The 24,319-nt window shown below is 37.4% G+C and overlaps 1 protein-coding gene and 1 pseudogene across 4 annotated transcripts in view; both read left to right on the top strand.

Moving 5' to 3' along the window:
* The window catches only part of LOC131050246 (uncharacterized), a 97,507-nt gene that overhangs the window by 36,502 nt on the left and 36,686 nt on the right, over positions 1-24,319 (top strand). For all 4 annotated transcript variants that reach the window (XM_057984431.2, XM_057984434.2, XM_057984432.2 and 1 more), the window contains one exon: positions 7,856-8,044. In XM_057984431.2, the coding sequence (XP_057840414.1) occupies positions 7,856-8,044 (189 nt within the window). The remainder of the gene's footprint in view (positions 1-7,855; positions 8,045-24,319) is intronic.
* On the top strand, positions 15,557-15,666 carry LOC131050256 (U6 spliceosomal RNA; annotated as a pseudogene).

The following is a 24,319-nucleotide window of genomic DNA, read 5'->3' as shown; positions in this document are numbered from 1 at the left end:
TCTGTAGCAGAACTCTGATTTCATGTAATCTTCATTGAGCAACACGTCCAAACTTTGAAGAAAGATGGGGTCATTGAATTTAAACAATCCCACAAGTCTTTTCTCTGATACTTTGCCAAAAAAGGCAAGTTGCTGTTTCGTTGAGTGAAGCAAATAGTTTGCCTCCATTCTAGCTCTTTTCCTAGACCTTAAACACCACCTTTTGTCATTTTCTCTACACCCCATCTTGGAGAAAAAAGCGTGCCGTGCACAGTTGTGATTTATTAACAACAAAGACACCCCTTGTCAAATCATCATTAAAGAATCATTAAAACTTCCTCCTTCGACGATGTACAACTCACATGGCATCCAGCTCAACATCTCGATAATCTTCCCACACTGATTCACTGCTCACCTCCTTTCAATGATATAGCTGCCTTGGAAAGTACATCAGCTATATTATTACCTTCCCTCAGTGCATGAGTGACTCAAAATGATTGGAAGGTTTCTAATTCAAATTTAATCATTTGAATAGACTTGTTGATTTTCCAAGAAAAACCCTCTCCTTTAATAATATAATTAACTATTATTTGTGAGTCGCCTTCCAAATGCAAACAAGATATTGACAAATGTTGTGCCATCCTCACACCCCACAATGCGACCTGTGCCTCTACTTCATTATTTGTGCCATCCTATAATCTCCTTGCTCCAATAGTCAAGATATCTCCTCGCCAATCCTGAGCAATGAATCCAACCCTAGAAGGTCCCGGATTGCCCCTTGTCGCCCTGTCGAAATTCACTTTTATCCAACCTTCCTCAGGTCTTTGCCATTCAAATTCTACCTCTTTTTCACCTCTCACCTTATTCTTTTCCGGATCAACCTAGGAAAGCCCATGAACGAGCCTATAATAGTATATATTATTATATTACTATATTATAATATATAAATATAATTTGGTATAGTTATAATATTAATATAATAATAATATATATTATTATATTATTATTTTATTAATATTATGTATATATTTTTTTTGATCGGTGAACGTTTTTGACTGGAGCTATGAACCAATGAGGCCACATATTTGAGGGACCTCATCCTCAAATGATGGGAATGGGATTACTCAAATGCTGGGATTAACCTCGGGCCAGTAGTACTTCCTTATCTCTCCGCTCCACTCGTTTATCTTTCCTTCTTCCTTATCTCTCTGCTTGCTCCTTATCTCTCCATACACTTCTTATCTCTCCGCTCGCTCCTTATCCCTCCAAACACTCCTTAGCTCTTCGTTTCTCTCTGTTCTCCTTATCTCTTTGTTCGCTCCTTATCTCTCCGTACACTCCTCATCTCTTTGTAACTCTCTGTTCTCTCCTTACTGAAAAACAAATCAGAAATACTGAGAGGGGGGGTTGAATCATTATTTCAAAAAACTTTAAAAACCAATTTAACCAAAACACAACAGCTCCAATATAACTTTGAGAGGACACAAGTATTATCTCGTGGAAAACCCTTTCGGGTAAAAAACCACGGTTCAAATAGCTATCATAATAAAAATGGGCACCAACCCTGATACAAAAGTGAGCTTGAATATACAGCCCCTCTGGAGATTTTAAGTGACTTCTCATAAGTAACATATTCAAGAAATCCATTTTTTTACAATCTGAACATTCTTCTCACAGTAAATAGATATGCTGGTCTTCAAATTCCATCAAACAGTGACAAAAATTCCAGCTATCCAATGACTCTTAAAGAATAACGTAACTGAGTCATATTCTCTGCCTTTAAAAAATATCGATCTATAACGCCTTACAACTTACTTCAACTTCGACTACTCTATTATCTGCATGGTTCTCCCCTTTTTCGGCCCAAGTATTATGCGCAATGTGTCAGAGGTTTTGCAACAATCATCAAAGATTATTCAAAAAAAAATGTCACTTTATACGAACTCGTTTTTAGTGCTTAGATCCCCCAGTTCTCTGAAAATCATCACCAAAGAAAACAATGCACCTCACAAAAGCACACTACATCCTGGCAGTCCCATCTTTCAGTTACCCGAAATTTTTTCTGAAAATTTCAATATCTTTTGAAATGTATCTCACATGAAATACGAATCCAGGCGTTTTTTGTTTTTCTTCGCCATCTGTTCTTTTAAAAAAAAACTTTCGCCATCTTTCAAACAGTACATATTCGTTTTTTTCGAATGTGACACCAAAAAAGATTTAAATGCACCCCTAAGATATATTTTTCAGAAACATTCGATTATTTTTCTGACTCACTTCTCAAATCGTTTTCAACACATCACATAGACAAAAAACCCTCTTTTCTGAATCAATTTTTTCACACAAAAATAATTAGCCTCACTGACAAACTTCTGGAAAGAACCAGCAACCGTTTTCAAGAAGATACCTGCCAATAAAAAAAAACGCAATACATGAATCTGTTCTTTGCTGAAAAGAACACACATGTCAGAAAAAATCTCACGCAACCACTACTCTTTTATTCTCCCTGCAGAAGACTTTGTTCAGAAGAAAAACTTCCCACACAAATACGAAGAAACGATTTTAATTCTGACACCAAGCAGATAAAAAAACGGACCGCATCCTTATGTGTCCAAATCCATCCGCACAGAAAACACACAGCATAAAAATGATACCCACGAACGACTACTTCCCAGCTCAGCCAAAAATGTCTAGGCATAATTATTTTTAATTTACATCAACTCTTCTCAGATTGAGAAAAGATAAGTGCCGAAGAAAAAAATTCTCATAGAACCACGTGGCCATCACATGCTGAAGAATAAATCTTAATAACAAACAAACAAACATAGCTGGGTGATGACAAGGCACTTAATCAGATGTGTCACTCACACAAAGAACACTTAAGCAGCTCAAGCAACCAGACGAGCAAGCAGCACAACTGAAACCAATATACATACTGAATTTCAACAATTAAACAAAGACATCAATGACAAAAAACCAACACTTATCTCTCTATGCATTCCTTATCTCTCCTTTTTGCAACACACCTACAATTGTTGGCATGTTCCCCGGCCATGTTTGATTTCAAACTGCCTTTATGAGCCGAGGTCTTAACACCTCTGATAACTGGCTCAGACCGCCAAAACTATTCCTTTGCTCCAGTTGAGTCAACATCCACCAAGGACATGGTACGTGCTCCAGTGCATGGGGGCCTATCTATCACATCGTTTTGTAGGGGGGATCAATCACCATTACGGGCCCTGTGCCATGTCAGTCGTCATCAACAGTACATTCTCTGCCGTTGTTGTGCCAATGCCTTCCATCCTCCTTGTACCGTTGTCTATACACCAAAGTATTAGTGATAACTGTTTAGACATTGGCAAGCATCAGCCTAGGTGGGACTTGAACCAAAGACCTATTATAAAAAATGGGTTTTCAACTACCATTGCATTGTGGGGTCAACCCCTAATATTATATTATTATAGTATACTATAATATTAAATTAAATTATTATAATAATAATACATTATAATATTGTCATATTGTATTTTTTTTGATCGGTAATTGCTTTTGATTGGAGCTTTGAACCAATAGGGTCACAATGGGTGACCCCATCCCCCTGGTGATTTTTTGCTGAGGCCTTAACACCTCCTAGATTCATTTCTTGCTGATATCTCCTTTTTTATCTCCATGTTGAGCATCCCAAGCCTCCCTTCTCTTTTCCATCCCTATACTCCCTGACACTGCCGCCTTTGCCACCCTTCCTCTGCTCCTTATCTCTCTGCACCTTTCATCTCACCCCTGTCCTCCGTTCCATCAGCTTTCCTCCACTGCACCACTTGCCTCCATCTGCTGCACCACCTGCGTCCTTCCACCGTTCTCCACCTTCATTCACTGCTGCTCTCCTTACTCCTTTCCACCATCGGCCACCATATTCTGCCACGTTCCTCTGTATGCTTGCTCCGTACACCGCCACACCTTGCCTCTCCTATCACTCTTCCTGTGCCTGCCTTCACCTCCTTACACCCTGCATCGCCTCCTAGCTCTTTCTCCCCTTATCGCTCCATCTGCCGCCTTGCTTCCTCGAACGCCTGCTCCCCTACATCGCCAAGCCTCCCGTCTCCCATCTCCTTACACCTTTTGTCTTCCATGTCATGACCCTCGTGACCTAACTGCCAGTGAACGTCTATGGCCGCATTCTGTGGGGTCATTAACACCTCTCCACATCTTTGACAGCTCGTAACCACCTGGGTAATCGATCAACAGACTCCCACCTGGACAGGCCTCTAGAGATGTTGTCGAGACATCCTTGCAATGAGCTGGTTCGAAGATTCAAACCAGAGATCTTCGTATTGACATGGAATTGCAACTTCAGTTGCACTGATAAAATAATAATATTTTAATAGTAATCTACTACTGTATAATAGTATTAAAATTGTATTATATACTAATATATTATTATAAAATATATTAATATCAATATATTATTATTATATATTTTATAATAATATAATAAAAATATACAAATTTTTTTAGATCTGATTTTTTCCTGATTTGTTGCCGATTTTTTGCCCAAACGATTTTGCTGCTATGGTCTATGTACCATAGATTGACATTCAAGATTTTGAAATTGAGCTTATTAAAACCCTAATCAGGCAAGAGAAGCTTTTTATGACGACACATGTGAAAACAATCTCATAATTTGTACAAATAGTGTAAAATGAAGATAACACACACACATTACTCATGCGATTTAGGATTTCACACATTACTCATGCGATTTAGGGTTTTAGGATAGCAATAGTTTTTAACTTGTGCAATAAATGCATTTTGAACAACAAACACATGACCATTGTGCGGCTTTGTGAGTTTCAATATGCAAACTATGCTTCTAGTGAGTTTTTTGTCATGTCCCCCTTTCTAATTAAATTAATAGACGACCTATTTCTTTATTTTTCATAGGCTAAGGGATAAGTTAGGAAAATGATTAATAAGAATATTGTAAGTTGGGCCCAGTTACTATACTCTATAAGGAAAACTTAAATATAATAAGGTCTCATGTAATATTTAACTTAAAAAGTGTTTTTAAACACTTTTCGGAGGGAGTTCTAGGAGGGAAAAAAAGAAATTCAAATTAAGGGGCCCAAAAGGAATTTATAGAAGGAAGGGTGGATTGATCTGAGGAATCATCCATTTTGTGATTACAATTAAATTCTTTTTCAGAGCTTGAGCACTTGTGGGCATATTGTCTTTTGAGGATGAAAAACCCTTGGTGTGCAGATCTTTGGAGAACAAAAACCTTTTTGGTTTTTATTTTGGATTGGAGATCAAAAACTCGTGTGTCCATTTTAGGTGATTCCATCCAAGGATCACATTTGTGCAAAAAGTTCACTATTTAATTTTAGTTTCAGTTTGCTATAGTACCACTACATTGACACTAAAATGCTGCAACAGTGCCTAGTCATTGTGATAAGTATTCATTTTAGTATTTATGATAAATAATATCTATCAATATTCAGATTGCTGCAATAACAGCTAATAACTTTTTATGTTTAAGGGTTTCCAAATTAATTTATGGTATTTATTGTTGCTGATTATTATCAATGTAATTTGTATATCATATGAAAAAGGTCTTTTGCAATACCTTGCATCAGAATTTATGAATTTCAGATCTTTTCCTTAACCATGATATTTGATAATTAATGAAGCTCAATAGCTGCTGTTCGGTATTTCTAATTTATTACAGTTTTGTGAAAAAAAAAGGGTTATGAAAATACTAAAAAGGCACATTGAGTACTCATGCAATTTAGGCCCTAAAAATCACCAAGTAATCTACCTTTACAAGTTGCGAGTTCAATATGCAAAAGCTTGGCCTGCAAAAAAACTTGTGAGTACTTGGCAAGTACAAGTTTGTCACCTTTTGTCACCTAGTGCATTGATACTCGCCAAGGATAAGATGATGCTTTGTGTTATTTTTGACTTTGAAATGTTGAGTTGGATGTTGCATAGTTTTCTGACTACACTTTTTGTCTTGTAATTATCATTTGCATTGAAGTTTTAGGTTTGATACTGAATGAGTGTGGATTTTAGGATTACCTTAGATTGGAATGCATTTAATCTTTAATAGTATGAGTGAGATGCTTGTTAGTTCATCATATGAGTTTTCAGTGCCCCCCCTTGGGTGCATATTGAGATCACCATGTGGTCATTGCGAGCTGGGGATTGGATGTTTGTACTTTGCACACCACCTATTGTCCAAATTGACAAAGCATTTGTATATTTCCTATGTTTTGCCTCATCATGAGGCTGCTTCTGATAGTTTTCTTTGAATTATGCTGTCTAATTGCATTGGAGTATGGTATTGAATAAAGTGCTCAACTTGAGAATGGATTTTAGTTTTGGATTTTTGTGATGATCAGATTTGAGCCACCATTAAAGTGAAGGTGTTCAACACTTATTTCTGAAGTGATTCTGATCCTACATTCTATCCATAAGGATTCTTCTGTGTTATTGCTTTGAATGCCTAGATATTAAGTAAACTTGTCCACAAACTGTCTCAAGGATTGTCATGTCACCTTTTCCCATAAGGTTTCAGGTTGGACTATAAGCACAGGTGATTTCTAGTGTGTTTTCTCATAAGGAGCTTGTCATTCATCACCTTTCTTGGAATTAATACTCTTAAATTGTTGGAAATGAAACTGTAATGTAGTTGCATGAAACAAAAATGAAACAACCGAAGTACAACCACCATAAGACAGTTAACATGAAGATTTTAACCTACAAACCCAGGTGTGAGGAAACCAGTTCTAAGTGGTAAGCTCAGCTTCCTCTCCATCTGGTCCATATTAGTTTCAATGAGCTCAGGTAAAGCATATACAACATTCTTCCTATTTGTGACACCCACTCTGCAACTCTATGCACCGACAAATCTTATTCCTACAATCCATTTAACTCTCTGGTTCTCTCTTAATTCCCTTATATTTTGCCAATCTGTGCACTAAATGAGCTCCATGCATTGGGAAAAGCGAAAAGTCACCTTATCTACAGTTACTCTGTCTTCTTGCAGTAAATTCACTATAGGCGTCATTGATGAAATTCTCAAGTCACTACTAAAACTGCATGGCACATGCTCAACTGTCACGAAACATCTGCCACTGCCACTACCACTACCACTATCACATACAAAACCACTGTGACAATAAGGGAACCACCTAACTTTGTTTTGGCAGCTTTGTAATTGCAAAATGCTCGAAGTTTCACCTTTGTTTCTGATAACTTCTTGGTTGTTTGATTAAGTGGTTTGATTTCTTGGGTCATGGATAAAGCAATGAAGAATTTTTTTGAGTGGCAATTGCTGATCTTCAACCAGTGCCATTGGATTAGAATTTTACTACCTTCATATTGAGTTGCTTTGATGAGGTATACAGAATTGAATGTGTTTTTTGCAAATGTAATTGTGAAAAATTTGAGATTGCCAAAGACTCTTCACTTTTATAATCTCCTGTGCCACTGCCTTATATGCATTCTATCTAATTGTAACAGTTGCTTTTGATACACCCTGAGAAACAAAACAGATCTTGCTATGACATCATAATGCTATATCCAGTCCTTGATCCAGCCCTTGTCATGTGCCTTTGGAATAAAATTCCACTTATAATTTCTTTTTTAGTTAAAGATGTGTATGAAGTTTATAATCAAAGAATTTATTTTGGCCAACTCTTGTTCTGCTGTTTTCTCTATGAAACATTGTTTTCTCGTGTAGAAAAGAATAATGAGCTTTCTGTAGCTTGCTCCAAATTTATCTCCATGTGAAAGGGCCAGCATCATATGTTTTATCAGAACGCAACATATTTATTGATTTACAAATGGATAATAATTTAGGGTGGTTGTGATTTGGCAGGTCAAGAGCCATTTTAGCAACCTCTGATGCAGAGGAACTTGCAGTCATGGTGATTCAGTTCTTTTTAGAGCGTCAACTTCATTGCCTTTTCAGCCTTTTGAAAGAATGCCTGGCTACAATTGTGAGATTCTTCACAGATGAACAATGGTTTGCCAGCTTGCAGGAGATTTCTTTTTCTCTGCGTCGCAGGTTCTTTACATTGCCTTAACCTAAATTTTCTTCTTGATTGTTTCCATGCACTCACTTGTATTATAAAAGAGAATTGACAAGGGGGCAAGTAAACAAATTCCTTTGTTTCCTTAGCATCTAAAATATATTAGAAAGTTGTCATAGCATAGTCACAGTTTGTGCTGTTTGTGTTTTGTGGTACACATATCTATGCTAGAAGTTCTTGCTTAAGGAAGGGTGTTTTAAAATCGAGACAACTATCACTTGCTAGGGCAGGACTATAGATGCCAATATAGAATCCATTGACAAATAGTTTTAAGTAATGCAATCCTTTGCATGTTCGAGCCATTAATTCTGGAACCTGCATCATTTTGCACCTCTAACCCTTTGTTTCTGTCAACCATTGATTTGGAAGCTTTATTGGAAGACTTGCATATAGCATTCAAATATCTTCACTGTATTCTCTCTCTCATTTATCTATTAAATGTCTGATCTGCATCAATTTGTTGAAGTGTACCGGTTATCATGACAAATGTGTTCATGTATGGATGGTACTATAATCAAATTCTGAAGTTGAGATGATCTAGTCGATAAGGAAGTCCTGTTTAATTTTTTTCGTATGTTCACCACATCTCTAGGATGTGGACAGTGGGGTGTGTTTCAGGGACAACAATCCAGGGAGCCATTTTATGGCAATGTTAGGGAATGACTATATTTGTTTATTTGCATATGTGTATACTTGAATTTGTTATAGGACTTTTTCCCCAAAGTGAAAAAAAAGTTATTTACCTCTTTGGTTAAAAACAAGATCAAAGTAAAATCATGTAAAAAACCTTAAGATTAAAAGGGGTAAAAAATATGTTATACCAGTTGTATATGATTATGTTTGGAAAAGGTAATAAATAAGTGATTATCAAGAAAGAATAGTCCCAAAAGATGCACATGGGAACATAATTATTTTTTTATTAATTGTATAAATCCCTTGAAAGATTATATAAATCATTTATATGAGACTTGGAAAGGGCATGGAGAACACTAAAGGAAGAAGGTGGTTTGGGAGACCATGGACATTGGAGAAGGGGCATACATAGAGTGTCTAATTCAGGGTATAGGCTATAGATGATATTATGTTGGCTAGGGTTTTGTGTTGAGCATTTGCTCTATTAAGCATGTTTTACATGCTGTATTTTGAATAGAACTATTCCTCTTGAAGTGTGTCATAACCAAGAGGGTCTAAACCATTGAGAGCTTCCTAGGGTGAGAGTTGCCAATTCTAGAGTTTTCTTAGATAGTTATTTGAGCTAGTATTATTAAAAATAATGGAAAACCAATCGATATATGATTTTGATATTAATCTGTTTGAACTATGTGATTGCGTTATCTAGTCTAGTTTGCTAATTATTTACTTCAGAGTTCTTACTAAATTACCACATGTTGTAATGTACACTAGTTATATACATCTATTGTGATATAATTGCATATTCTAAATTGTTTTAACTCTAGTAATAACTATATTAGATACACTGTAATATTAAATTAAATTAGCTCTGATCATTTTAATCCTTTTGATTTTATCTACTTTGGAAAAAGTAGCTTAAATGGTATTAAAGCTAAAACTAGGAAAAATATATATTTGTGAAGTATATAATGTTGTTTACTAACCTACTAAAAAGAGTGGTTATGTTGGAAGGTATTCTAACAGTCATATAATAATAATTTTATTAAGATTTGGGGTGTTACCTTTATATAAAAAAGGTATAAATGTTGAATACAAGTATAATATAAATTTAATATAATTAAGAATTGTGGTTTAAATTTAAAATAAATTAAATATTAAACTAAATGAGTACTTAAATATTTTTTTGTATATTAAAAGAGAAGTAGAAGATGATTAAAGGGAGTAAATAAATATGAGTAAAACCATTAGGATATTGTTAGTAGTGTAATAATAGTGAGGAATAAAGAGTAATATTTTGGACATTAAAACTAGAAAAGAAAAAAATTATGAATTAAATAAAGGGAAATGGTTTATAATGTCATTTGGGTTAAATTAATATTGTTATATACAGATTTAGAGTTTAAATAGTTTAATATTATTATTTCTGGATGATTATTTAGTATAAATTTTATGTTTTTTTGTATATTAATATTTTAAACAAGTATAGGCTACCTATGGTATATTAAAATTATAATATTTAATGAAAATTTTTAGTCATGTTTAAGGAGGATAATAAGTCTTAATAGGTTCCTTAGGAATATTGTGCATATGGTATGTATATATATATATATATATATATATATATATATATATATATATATATATATATATATATATATATATATATATATATATATATATATATATATATATATATATATATATATATTTCAATTAAAATTCAAAAATTATTCATAGAGAATACAAAAAAATTACATGCATATGTAGATAGGTGGATGAGCAGCCCTTGCATAATTTTGTTCAAATGATCAAGCTGCTCAATCAAAAGGAGATTCAAATGCTCAACGATAAACAATTATATGCACTTGTGCATATTGCCATTGGTCTTCAGTTCCCCCCAATCAAAGATGCCATTGCATGACTGGAGTGAGCGTTTGCGGTTATATTTTGAAATTGCTGCTTGGGCCCTTTTCACCTAGGATTATTGCAAGAAATGACCAGCAACGAGCTTACCTAACATTTTCTTGCTTGTGAGATGCATGAATCAGCTCAAGAAGTTGCCAACCAAAATATGATTGTGAATGTGTCCACTGTCAACCCTCCTAATCCCAATCATTTCCATTATAGAGGCTTTTGTTTCCAAGTTTTTGTTGGAAAAAAATTCACCTCAGTTGTGTTGAAACCTCATAATTTCTTCATGCACACTCTATTCCATTGAGCACCACCTAGTCAACCTTCTTGTCTAGAAAAACATCATAGAGAGGCTATAAATATCCATAAGAGACAGAAGGGATACCGCTTGAGTTGTTGAAGAGACTAATTGCCATTGTGACCATTTAGGAGGAGCGTGAATTAAATCTGCAAAGTTCATATGATTCAAGCCAACCTAGCTATATCCTTGATTAGAGACAATGATCTCTTCAAACTGATCACAACCATTTTGCCTGATTTGATTCCTGGTAGATATGTCGTATAAAATAGTCTTAAAACTGGCTTAAATAAGAGATAATCTTTTCTAGTTTGTACACAGCTTCTAGTTGGTTGTACTTTGTTTATTCTCTCCCTTGCATTAAATGAATGCAGCAAGAGATCTCAGATGCCAACTTGAGCACTCATACCTGGTAAGACAAAAACCTTTCGCAAGTTTCAAGTATCTTTGCATTTGTCACTAAATATGTAGTCAACTATTTTTGAGTTCGATCTGATTAGAATCTCGGATAGGTGCGATCAGCAACAGAAGTTACAGGAAGCACTTTTCAAGGACCTTAAGGCTTTGTCATAGCTATGAGGTGAATCACATGATATCTAAGGACCCGACAGTGGATCTGGGGGCGGATATTTGGAACCAGTAGAGCCAAACCAGGAGTGAAAAGATATTTTCCCAGCGCTTCAAGCAGACAACATAAAGTGCGACTGGTGCTTGCATCTCTGAACATAAGCATTGAATCTTATTATTGGCATCTTCATCATAAACGGAAGTGCTAATGGGAGGTTCCAGGTCAAGAGTTTCTGCTTTCATATATGTCTTAGGGGCCCTCATACATTTGAAGACATTCTTACCAGTAAGAGTTTGTACAACCTGATATGTATGCTGGGTGAATGATTTAAGAATTATAGCAGTCAGTTGTTTTTGGTATTCTAAGCATCATGCAGTTGTGTACTGGAGAACTCTAAGAGCTGATTACATTTTGAGATACTATTCTGTATTTGCTCATTGTTTCTTGACTTAACTGAGAAAATCAAATCTGAGTAGTTAAAGTTTATTCCAGTTCTATGAATATTATTGTATAACTTGTGATTGTTGGGGAATTGTAAGTATTTTTCAGGATGTTATATTTCAGTGGTATTAGAGCTTGGCCTCCTGCCCACTTGAGGAACAACGTTGCCAGCTGTATGAGAAAAAGAAGGGAACTGCCATGGGTGACAAGGAGGATGTTAATACTGAAGCATTTGTCAGGAGAACTGAAGGATTCCAAAATAGCATGTCAGAATCCATGAGAGAGATGGTCCAACTCTTAAGGGAATTAAACCAACAACAGAGTACTGATAGACCTGCACATAATAGGGCTGAAGCGATCAATTTTGATGGAGAAAAGATGTTAGCTTGTGTTGAGAAAGTTTCAGTTAATACTAGATCGTTCAGGGCTAAATTTCTGAAAAAGGAAGGAACAACTAGCAAAGAAGAAGAGCAACCTAATTAGGTGAATGAAATAGATAGGCTTAATGACAAATACGATGCCTTAAGCATTCCTATTCTCAATGATATGACCTTCACCAAATTCTATGACATGAAAACAAGAGGTGGGTATTGGAGGAGAAGGTATGAAGAAAGAAAAGATATTCAGCACCGTTTGGGGAAGATTACTATCCCCATTTTGATGGGATTGGTAGTTCAAACAAGGGCGTGTTTGCATAAACTAGATACATACTTCTCATTAAACCCAATGTTTGAAGAGAGGCTATAAAATTTGCTTCATTACACCTTGAGGGGATAGCCCATGAATGGTGGTATCATGGCATGATAACCCAAGGGCATGATTCCATAAATACCACGGAGGACTTCAGCCAGAGGTTGACTGAAAGGTTTGATAGGAAGGATCCAGAAATTCACTTCAGGGATTTGGCACAGTTGAAGAAAGAAGGTAAAGTGGAGGACATTGTAGCATAATTTCAAAGACTTGCAGTAATGGTTCTTGATGTAACTGAAAGAAGATTCGTAGTCCTATTTGTAGAAGGCTTAGCTGAACCTCTCAAATGTTTAGGAAGGGCCCTTAACCTAAATACATTGCAAGAAGCCATCACAAGAGCCTTTAATTTAGAGGATTCAGTGGTTAGGGACAAATTTTATTCCAAGAGGGCAGCACCTCCTATTTCGCCCAAGAGGTCTTTTCAAAAGAATATACCAATTACCAAGGCATCACCCTCCAAGCCAAGTCAAGCAGAGGTATCCAAGAATGAGCTACGAATGAAGAAGCTATGGTTTACATGCAGAGAGCCTCGACAACTAGGCATAAGTGCTTGGGTAAAGGGAAAATTCATCACATAGAGGTAGTGTCTGATGAAGATACGGGAAGTGTTGACGCTGAACCTAAAAAAAGAGGTAGAAGAGATGGAACATGAACATCAAGGAAAGAGCATTCAGGAGGTACACTTGCAACACTTTTAGAAGCACCACAATATAACACTTTTTGTGTAAGAGGAGTCTTCAAGGGACAAAAGGTAACATTTTTATTGATAGTGGGGCTACTTATATTTACATTGATGAAGAATTAGTGAATAGATTGGGCTTAAAGGCAAAAGAGTTTGAAGGTTTTCATATTAAAGTTGCTAGTGGCATAGTTTTTCCTTGTACTAAGAAAATCCCTCGAATGGAGTTGACGATGTGGGAGTATAAAATGAAGGATGACTTCTATATTATCAGCATGGATATGAAAGTGGTTCTAGGAGTTCAATGGCTATGCTTAATTGATTAATATGAGTAGAGGTATCGAACCAAGGAATTCTCATTCCAACGCAATGGAAAGAAGATAGTTCTACATGGTTTATCTAATAAGGGACCTATGGAAGTTTCAGCCAAGTGGATGGAGCAAGCTTTTCACAAAGACCAAGTAGCATGGGCAATTGAATGTTTCATTATAGACACAAGGCCTTCGAAGGAGGGGAGATCCTATAATGTAGAAATTCAGTCTATTTTGGACAAGCATGGTAAGGTGTTTGAAGACATTCCTCCAGTACTACCACCAGCTAGGAGCTTTCAACATATAATTGAGCTAGGGGAAGGGGCAAATCCAATCATGATTACTCCATATCGTCATCTGAAGATATATAAGGAAGAGATTCAAAAGGCAATCAAGGATCTATTGGGTATGGGGCATATAAGGCCCAGCTCTAGCCCTTTTGCACAAAACAACATTTAGGTGTCATTCTGGGCATTATGAGTTCTTGTCATGCCATTTGGCCTAACCAATGCACCAACCTTTCAATCATGCATGAATCAGGTATTCATTCTGCAGTTGAGGATATCTGTATTGGTTTTCCCGGATGACCTTATTATTTATAGTAAGACACGAGAGGCACATTTGAAACATTTAGATGAGGTGCTTGGTATACTTGAGCAACATTCTTTTAATGCCAAAGTATCCATATGCGAGGTTGGGTTGACTGAAATTTATATTTGGGATTTAAAATGAGTGCACAAGGTGTTAGTGTGGATGAGGAGAAAGATAAAAGCAGTCCAAGATTGGCCTAGAGCAAGGAACTTGACACATCTAAGAGGATTTGTGGGACTATGTAGCTATTATAGAAGATTTGTAAAGGGATTCTCACAACTTGCAGCCCCTTTGACAAATTTGACCAAGAAAGGAGATTCTCATGGAGTCCAACAACCCAACAAGCTTTTGACAAACATAAGGAGGTAATGAGTTCATGCCCGGTTTTGGCAATTGTAAATATTTCACTTCCTTTTGTTCTAGAATGTGATGCGTTAGGAGAAGGCCTCGCGGTTGTCTTGATGCAAAATAAACATCTCATAGCATACAAGAGCAGTAAACTCAAGGAGGCTGAATGAAATTTCTCAATTTATGACAGAGAAATGCTGGCCATACTGCACGCTTTAGCTAAATTCCGGCAATATTTGGTTTGTGGGAAGTTTGTAGTTAAAATAGATACACAATAGTTTGAAAATCTTCCTTAACCAAAGGGATTTGAACGATAGGCTGCAAAAATGGGTAAGTAAAATTCAATCCTATGATTTTGATATCAACTATGTAAAGGGGAATAACAATGTGGTAGTTGATGCACTTTCTAGGAAGGCTCATCTTCATTCAATAACTGGTATATTTGTTGATTGGAAGGTCTTGGAAGGCCTTGATAATAGCGGAATATGTTAAGGATTCATTTGCCAATGACATATTGGAAGGGAAAGTGAAGGATGATAGGTTCAAAGTAGTAGAAAATCTCATCCTTTTCAAAGATCGAGTGTATGTCATACCTAAATCTAAGATGAAGGCAAGGAATCTGAGAGCATGCCATGACACACCTCTTGTTGGTCATTCAGGCTTCTACAAGACATACAAGCAGGTAAGGGAATGTTTTTAATCGAAAGGGCTTAAGAATGATGTGTTGTAGCATGTAAGAGAGTGTATGGAATGACAACAAAACAAAGCAGAGCATGTTTTCCCAGCTATCTTATTGCAATCCTCACCTCTCTAGAATCATAAATAGGATAGTATATCGTGGATTTCATCACGAAGTTGCCAAAGGTTCAAGGCAAGGGCTGTTTCTATGTGGCTGTTGGTAGGCTTATGAAATATGCACACTTTTATGCCATAGGGAGGGCATAGTTTCAAAATTGTAAAATTCATATTTTTTTTATGGAACGATATTAAAAACATAGTAGATTAGCATGGCCCTTGTGCAAGGATGACATGCATAAAAAAACATAGTGGCAAAGATATACATTTTTAAGCTAGTAGGCCTATTGGTAGTGAACATATAAATATAAATGCATATTAATAACACATTATTAAATTATATTTTGAGAAACAAATTATTTAACTCGACTAGCTAATCCACACCTTGTTTAAACCAGTTGTGACTATCTCTACCTAAATTGAGAACCAAGAAATTGATCAATAAAATAACTTGGAATGTATAGAACATTGCGAATTAGAGGAATCTATAAACAATGAATCTTTGTTGTGAATTAGAGTAATCTATAAACAATGAATCTTTGTCAAAATGAAGATTGAAATATAATTGTGCATGATTGTTGCATGTGTTTTCCTTGTACTATATGGAGTCAGTTAATTGGTTGAACAAAATTGACGTTTAAATTTGTTATCAAATTCTAATTTAGGTTATTACATTTTGGGCCCATGACCAATAGGTCCCGTTATCATTTTCACATCTTAAACTTGAAAAAATTATGATGGTATTGAAATCAATTGGTTGGAACAAAACAATATTTATATAGGATGTTAAATTAAGTGGTTTTTTTAAGGCTCAAACATAAGGACATGTAGAGTTTTATAGGGGGAGATAACCTCTTAAAAATTAAAAGATTTAATTAAATTAAATTAAAATTTGATTAACCCAATTACTTAAAAGAAGGAAAGGTTAGACCTAAGATTTTTCAATGAAGTGCTTTGTGGGTGGTAATAGTTTGCTATTGTTTTATCATTTCTTAAGATGACTTGCTAGATTTCTTGTATCATCTTATGTCTTAGTGTACTTTGTTATTGGATTTGTAGTGTCCTAAATTGCGCCAAGTGCATTCATGACACTTACACATGACGCCTAGTGCATTAATGACGAACCTATGATCAAAATTGCATCAAAGGTTCGGAAGTCAAAGTGCCTCGAAATACTTAGAAAACCCCTTTGGGCCTATTTTGGATGGACGAAAGCGTGACGTGGGGATGTCGTCGCGCCGCGCTAACATCCCGAAAAGCTGGCGGAATCTTGAATTTAGCAAAGAGTCGGACGCTAGCCGACATGTGTCCTTTGGCTCGCATTTCGCTGTAACGGTTCTCCGCTTCTGTTCCGAGTTTAAGAACCCTTCCTAGCTCATTTTGAGGGGTTCCCACTTGGGTTCTTGGCTCTTGGACTTTGGTTGCACTCACACTCTCATTGTTCTCTCTCTCTCTATGCTCTTAGATACACTCTACGAACATCAAGCTGCATTATCTTGTGGTGGCTCTTACCAACAAGCATCACACGAGCTTCGTCACACTCGTGGTTCCAACGAGAAGGGTTTGGCTTCACCTCTTGTCTTCTCTTTTATCTATTTCATTTACATGCAATGAGTCCTTTGCATTATTGATTGTATCTATCATCTAGGTGCATTCGTTATTTCCAATATTTCCAATATTCCAATATATTTACATTGCATGCAATAGGGGTTTGCTTCCATTAAGTGGAGTATAGTTTCTATTTGCATTATTTCCAATTTACCAAGTTTCCGAGTTTATTTATCTTTTTCCAATCTATCTATATGGCTGTCCGTGGCGGTGGAAACACCTAAGCGGGGGTCTGATTGAAGTAGGCCCCTATACAACCCCAACAATTTTCCCCGTTCTAGTGTCTGTAGGTGACAAACAGATTTCGCTTGCAGGATGCTCTGCATAGAATCGAATTTTGGAACTTCTCTGTTTGCGGGCCGTACAGATGACAGCGCGCTGCGCTATTGTCTACGCCCTGCGCTGGAGTCCAAAACTCGAAAGTTCCTCGGTTAGAAGGTATAATCTGCTTTTGATATTACATCATTCTATAAATTCAGTTTCTGTGTACTTATTGTTTCTGCATTATAATTCTATCATTTATTTCTATAGCATAGTTAGTTTAGTTATTTGTTATCCCTTGGCTCATCTTAGCGCCAATTCAAAGAGGTAGCGGCGGGCTGATTTGTCTTCCAAGATTCATCATCTTGGAGGGGGCAAATCTCCTCCCCTACATTTTGGTGAACCTGACGTGTATGCCTAATGTCGAAACTTTTCCTTTTAGAGTTTGATGCCTTTGATAAGGCATTCTCGAAGGATGATTTTGATATGTTGGATGAAGTCTTGGATGACTTCCTTGAAGCACCTCCTCCTAAAAGAGGTGTAAAGGGTGAGTCATCCTCCACGACATCCTCATGCAAGAATGATGAGTCCGTGAATGTTTTTGTTGTCTCTCCGGCCCCACAAAGGCCTAAGAGACCTTACATCCATGTGACAGCGACAAGTCCTTCTCCTAAGAAGGTCAAGGCCATTAATAGAAAACCTTTCAAATGAGGAGTTTCTGATTTATATACCAGATTTATGCAATACAAACAGTCATCTTATAATACTATTGCTCACACGTATAACACTTGGAAAGACAAGCAAGTTCTTGAACCACCTCAAACTTTTTTACCTCCTTCCCAACCTGTTCTTCCTAAGGCATCTTTGCCAGCGGATAAGTGACCAAGTGATTATGATCTTATCGAGCAACTTAAGGTTACTTCGGCTGAGATCTCACTCTGGGATTTGCTTCAAACTGCCCTGATGTATCAAGGTATGCTGTAGGAAGCTTTACAAAAGATTTTGCTACCTTCTTCTGTGAGACCGACCGATGTGAATGCGCCGATGGATCATATTTATGTGGATTCGCCGAATATTACCTTCTATCTGCATGAACTCCCACCTCCCGAAGTGAGGAATTTAGCGGATCCGTTGATGATCACTGTTCATGTGAATGGCGTTGGTATTAGACGAATGCTTTTTGATACAGGTTCGACGTTGAACGTTTGTGGTTTAGACTTATTACCAAAGATCAAGGTGGACCCAAATTCTTCGGCAGCCTCCTCCTTGTTCATTCAAGGTTTCGATAACAATGGTAAGACCGCTGTGGGGATTGTCATACTATCCTTGAAGGTTGGACCAGTCACTTTTCCAACCCTTGTGCACGTTATGCCAGGTCCTTTATCATACAATCTTCTTTTAGGCAAGCCATGGCTACATGCTTTGGGAGCTGTTTCGTCTACGCTTAATGGATTTGTGAAGTTTGTGGCTAATAATCAAGTTGTCACGGTTAAGGCTGATCCTGAGGCTATGCAGTTATGTCAAATAGCTGCAATTGGTCAAGTTTCTGTTACACCTTCCTTTCAAAATTATGTACCCACTTTGTCTTCTTCGGTTGTAACTTTTGCTTCTGTTTCATCCCTTAAAAAGGAAGAGCGTAGGAAGGAAGAAGTCGCTAAGGAAGTCGTTAAAAAGGAGAAATCACCTGAGAAGTAGGATTCTTCAAAAGAAAAATTCTCAAAGGTAGATACTCCTAAGGTGAAAACGCTTGAGTCTACACCTATAAAACCTTCCCCAGCTAAATCACCTTCTCTATCAAAAGTGAATGCATGCTTGGGTGATGATTGGGGCTCTTTGGATTTTATCGACTCCCATGTTGGTGAGTACAAAGTAGACCCCATCCATTTAAGCTTTCCCAAAATCTCATTCACCTCGGCTACGAAAGATGATTATGCATCTATAAAGCCAGGTGATACTTACCATGTTGATCACCTCTTCTATACGAAACCACCATCATTCAAGGAATTACAAAACATCTATGGTCCCAGATACAAGCTTGTGTCTCAGCTTGGATATGATGGAAAGGGTTGTGGACCTAATTAGCAAGGTATTCGAATTTCTTTAGAGGCCGAACCTCGTTAGCAAAACACCGGACTAGGATACCGTCATACGGGTCGAAAGGCGAAACCATGGTTAATTGTAAACATGATTTTGGTCGATCCCCTTCCTTTAAATCTTGTTCATCCAAAGCTCATTGACACTGGTGTATCACCTAATGAAATTCCCTTGGATCTTTTCCCTCCGGAAGAATTCTTGAAGGAATTTTTGGGTGCATACGATGGTATTAGAATATTTAATTATATTTTAGTACCTATATTTAGTTCCTTGTTTAATGGTCATTTAGCTTTTTAGTTAATTAGCTTTTAAGCTTTATTTAGCATTTAGCTTTTTATTTTTAGTTAATTAGCTTTTAAGCTTTATTTAGCGTTTAGCTTTTTAGTAGTTCACTTTAAACGACTTGTTCTTAATTTAGAACGCCGTCTTGTAATCTCTATATATACGCTTGTATATTGTTGAATAGATTATCTGATTATTGAATCATTCATTCAATTTATTTTTCATGGTATCAGAGCGGGTCGATGGGATTCTTTAAAGTTTGGCGAATTTTTTAATAAAAATTCATGCCCTTATTTCTGGAATATTTTCTAGATTTTTTTTTATTGTTTCGTGGGCGAATTTCTGGTTCGTGGGCGAATTTCTTTGTGCTGGGCAGCAGTTCATGTTTTTTTTAGCGTTCTGGAGATTTTCGGGCTTGCAACCTGGAGTTTTTTTTGCAGATTGAAAATTTTCCTAGGGTTTCTGCAATTTTTGACTAGGGTTTTGATCTTTCAGTTCAAGTCAAAATTTTATTTTTCTTGCAGATTCTTGGTGGGTTTTTCGAGACCTCAACTGGGTCGTTGTCATATTGTTCTGGGTGCATCGTTTTCCGTGCCTCAATTTTTGAGCCATTGGATCTGTATTTTGTTTTCAGATTCTTGGTGAGTTTTTCGAGAGCTTTTTTGGGTTGGTCTCAGATTTTTCTGGGTGCCTCGTTTTCCCCACCTCGAATTTTGTGCCAGCAAATTTGCCTTGGAATTTAAAAACAGTTCACAATTTCTGCTATTTCTGTGGACGTTGGGATTTTGCTGTTTTTTGGGCACCATTTATGCTGTTTTAAGTGTGCAGAAAATTTTAATTTCTGGGTTTCTTCCAAACCTTGAAATTTGCACCTTGGAATTTGTGCCAGAATTCTCCTCCAGGGTTTCAGATTTTTTGTGCAGCTGCTTCTATTTTGATTTTTGAATCAGATTCTTCTGTCTCATGCTTTCACTAGGTTGACCTCGTTCAACCTCCATTTTTGTGATGGCATCTTTGACTAACATCATGTTGGAACACAGACAGAAGTTCAACAACTGTCACAACACCTGGAAACAGTGCATGTTCATGATATTTGGATATTGTTGCCTTGATCAGATTGATTTAGGCCAGACCTCGTCTTACAGGTGCCAGGGTTTTCATGATTTTTTCCTAAAAAATTGTCTGTCGGTTTTCTGATTTTTTCCACAAAAAATCATGGGAGGGTTTTCACGATTTTTTCCTCAAAAATTGTTCGCAGGGTTTATAATTTTGCCTTAAAAATTATCTCATCTGTAATCCATGATATTCGCGTAAGATTTTAGTTATCTGGGTTTTATCCTTTTTTTCCACAAAAATGATGATTTGTAACCTCAGATTTCTTGGTTTTTCGATTTTCTCCTCAAAATCGTAAATTCTCTTTTCGAGGGTTCCTATTTCAGGGTTTGACGGTTTTTTCCTCAAAATTGTGCTTTGTTGCAGTTAGTTTGGGTCGCACCTGCCAGGGCGAACATCTGCAACCGTGGTATCTTGTAGTTAGTTGTGGAGTTGATACTCTTCTGCAAAAGGGTTTGCCGATTTTCCTCAAAATCATGGTTTCAGTTTGGTTACCCAACGTTAGGTTGGATGGATTCTGGTATTCTTGGTCATTAACAATTTTCAAATCCAGGGAGGGTCTCCACTGCAGCAGAGTGTTCTTTTCATTTGTGATCAAAAGACCTGCAGTGTCTTCTGTAGGGTAGTCAGTAGATAGAATGACCATTAAGGGGGGGTATTAGAATATTTAATTATATTTTAGTCACCTAGATTTAGTTCCTTGTTTAATGGTCATTTAGCTTTTAAGCTTTATTTAGCGTTTAGCTTTTTAGTAGTTCACTTTAAACGACTTGTTCTTAATTTAGAACGCCGTCTTGTAATCTCTATATATACGCTTGTATATTGTTGAATGGATTATCCGATTATTGAATCAATCATTCAATTTATTTTTCAGATGAGCTGCCCTCTTATCATCATAAACGTCGACTCCCATGTTGCTTGAATACCTAGGCATACTTTGGGGAGTTTGTTTCGTAGGGGGTGCCTCTATCTCACAATGAAGAACAAATGTCTATCCCTCATCCAGAAGACCATAGTGTGCTCCTTAGTGGAGAAACTACTGACGTCATCATGAGCGATAAGTCTCCCGACAAGGTCATAAAAGTGAGGAAATGCTTATCCCCCGAAGAATTCAAAGAACATTCTGACTTGCTACATCAATTCTCTGACATCTTTGCTTGGTCTTACGAAGAGATGCCTGGCATCGATGAGTCCATTGTGGTACACAACATTGTGCTTAGTCCTGATGCTAATCCGGTAAAGCAAAAGATTCGAAAGATGAATCCTAAGGTGGCTTTATTAGTCAAGGTCAAGATAGAGAAGCTCCTAATGGTTGGCTTTATCTGCCCAATTGACTATTCACCTTGGATCTCGAACATTGTCCCGGTAAGCAAATCTGATGGTCGAATCAGCATTTGCATCGATTTTCGGGATGTGAACAAAGCCTCCCTCAAGGATGACTTTCCTCTCCCGAATATTGATATGATCGTGGATTCAACCGTGGGGTATGCATTGCTCTCATTCATGGACGGCTTCTCGAGTTATAATCAGATCCGTATTAACCCAGCAAATCAATATAAAATTGCTTTCACAACCCCTTGGGGGACCTTTTGCTATGTCGTCATGCCGTTTGGGTTGAAGAACGCGGGAGCGACCTATCAATGAACCATGACCTTGATATTCCATGATTTCATCCATAAGGTATTAGAAGACTATGTCGATGATATCTTGGTAAAGTCCTTGGCACGTGGAACACATTGAAAATCTCCGTCTGGTCTTTGAAAGACTTCGGTTGTATAAGATGAGACTGAATCCTCTCAAGTGTGTCTTCGGTGTTGACGCTGGGAAGCTCCTAGGATTCATCGTCTCCTGCCGAGGAATCGAAATAGATACAGATAAGATCCATGCTATTGTGAACATGCCTCCACCTAAAAATATCTCTCAGCTTCGTAGCCTGCAAGGGAAGATTCAGGCCATTCGTCGGTTTGTGGCGCAATCGATTGATCGTACCCTCCCATTTATGCGTCTATTGAAGAAAGATAACCGTTTCAAATGGAATGAAGAATGCCAAAAGGCATTTAATTCCATCAAGGATTACCTAGCTAATCCTCTCATTCTAATTTAATTCCATCAAGGATTACCTAGCTAATCCTACCATTCTAATCCTCCCATTGTATTTTTCTGCCTCATCTAATGCTTTAGCAGCATTGTTAGCCCAGCACGATGATGAAGATCGGGAAAGAGCAATCTATTATATGGGCCGTACTTTGATAGAGTATGGAACTCGATATTCTGTTGTGGAAAAACAATGCTTAGCCCTTGTCTTCGCGACTCAGAAGTTGAGACATTACATCCTCCATGCAGAAACACGGGTCTTTTCTAAAAATGATATCCTCAAGCACCTCTTTGCAAAGATTGATCTCTCAGGAAGGCAGGCCAAGTGGGTAATGCTGCTCTTTGAGTTTGACCTGTAGTTCAGAACTCAAAAGTCAATCAAAGGGCAGGTCATTGCTGATCAGTTGGCTGACGCTCCCTCAAACAATTCTTTTCCCACCTTAGATCTCTTCCTTGGCAAGGATGTTCTGATCATTGACCAGGACTTTGTGTGGGACGTGTATTTTGACGGTTTGAGGTGTCAAACTGGCTTAGGCGTAGGTGTGGTTTTTGTCTCACTCGAAGGAAAGCCAGTTCCTCTCTCTTTCCTTTTGGAATTTCACTGTACCAATAACATTGCCGAGTACGAGGCCCTAATTGCAAGACTCCATGGTGCGATTGCCATGGGTGTGAAGAACATCCACATCCATGGAGATTCTGAGCTTATTGTAAACCAAGTAATGAGTGCCTATCGTGTTAAGTAGTAGAATTATCTCAGTATAAGGATTTGGTATTGACCATACTGAAGCAATTCGCTACTTACACAATCGATAGCATCTCACGGAGGGAAAATCGTCATGCAGATGCAATGGCAAGCGCTGCTTCCTTTGTAGGCCCAGACTTTGATCAGGACAAATACCGCTTTGTGGTACAAGTCCTCCGCTTGCTGGCCGTATCTGATCAAACTCAATTCGATAGCCTTATGTGTGCCCATGTCGATTCAGAGAATGGTTCACACACATCTTCAATTATCTAAAGACAGTTTTCTTGATGACGCCAACAAAAGTTTGGGTGTGCAGATTCGGAAGCTGGCCACTCGATATATTCTCTTATCTAAAGCACTTTATAGGAGATCATACAACGGTCTTCTCTTCTTGCATTGTCTAACAAAAGCTGAGATCCCCCTTGCCCTCTAGGAAGCCCATTCAAGCTCTGGAGGTGGGCATTTTGGAGGAAAATCTCTGATACACAAACTGATCCACACGGGGTACTATTGGCAAATGATGGAACAAGATTCTTTTGCCTTTGTCAAAAAGTGCCCCCAATGTCAACAACATAGCAACCTAATTCAAGCCTTTGCACAGGAGCTCCGTAGTCAGGTGTCTCCGTGGCCTTTTCATACTTGGGGATTGGACACCATTGGCAAGATATCTCTCCCTTCGTCTAAGGGTCACGTCTTTATAAGCACCGCTATAGATTACTTCACGAAGTGGG

The sequence above is a fragment of the Cryptomeria japonica genome, chromosome 1 (assembly GCF_030272615.1).
Source record: "Cryptomeria japonica chromosome 1, Sugi_1.0, whole genome shotgun sequence".
NCBI classification, from domain to species: Eukaryota; Viridiplantae; Streptophyta; class Pinopsida; order Cupressales; family Cupressaceae; genus Cryptomeria; species Cryptomeria japonica.
Note: the sequence above shows the minus strand (reverse complement) of the source record. Positions and strands in the feature narration are given on the sequence as shown.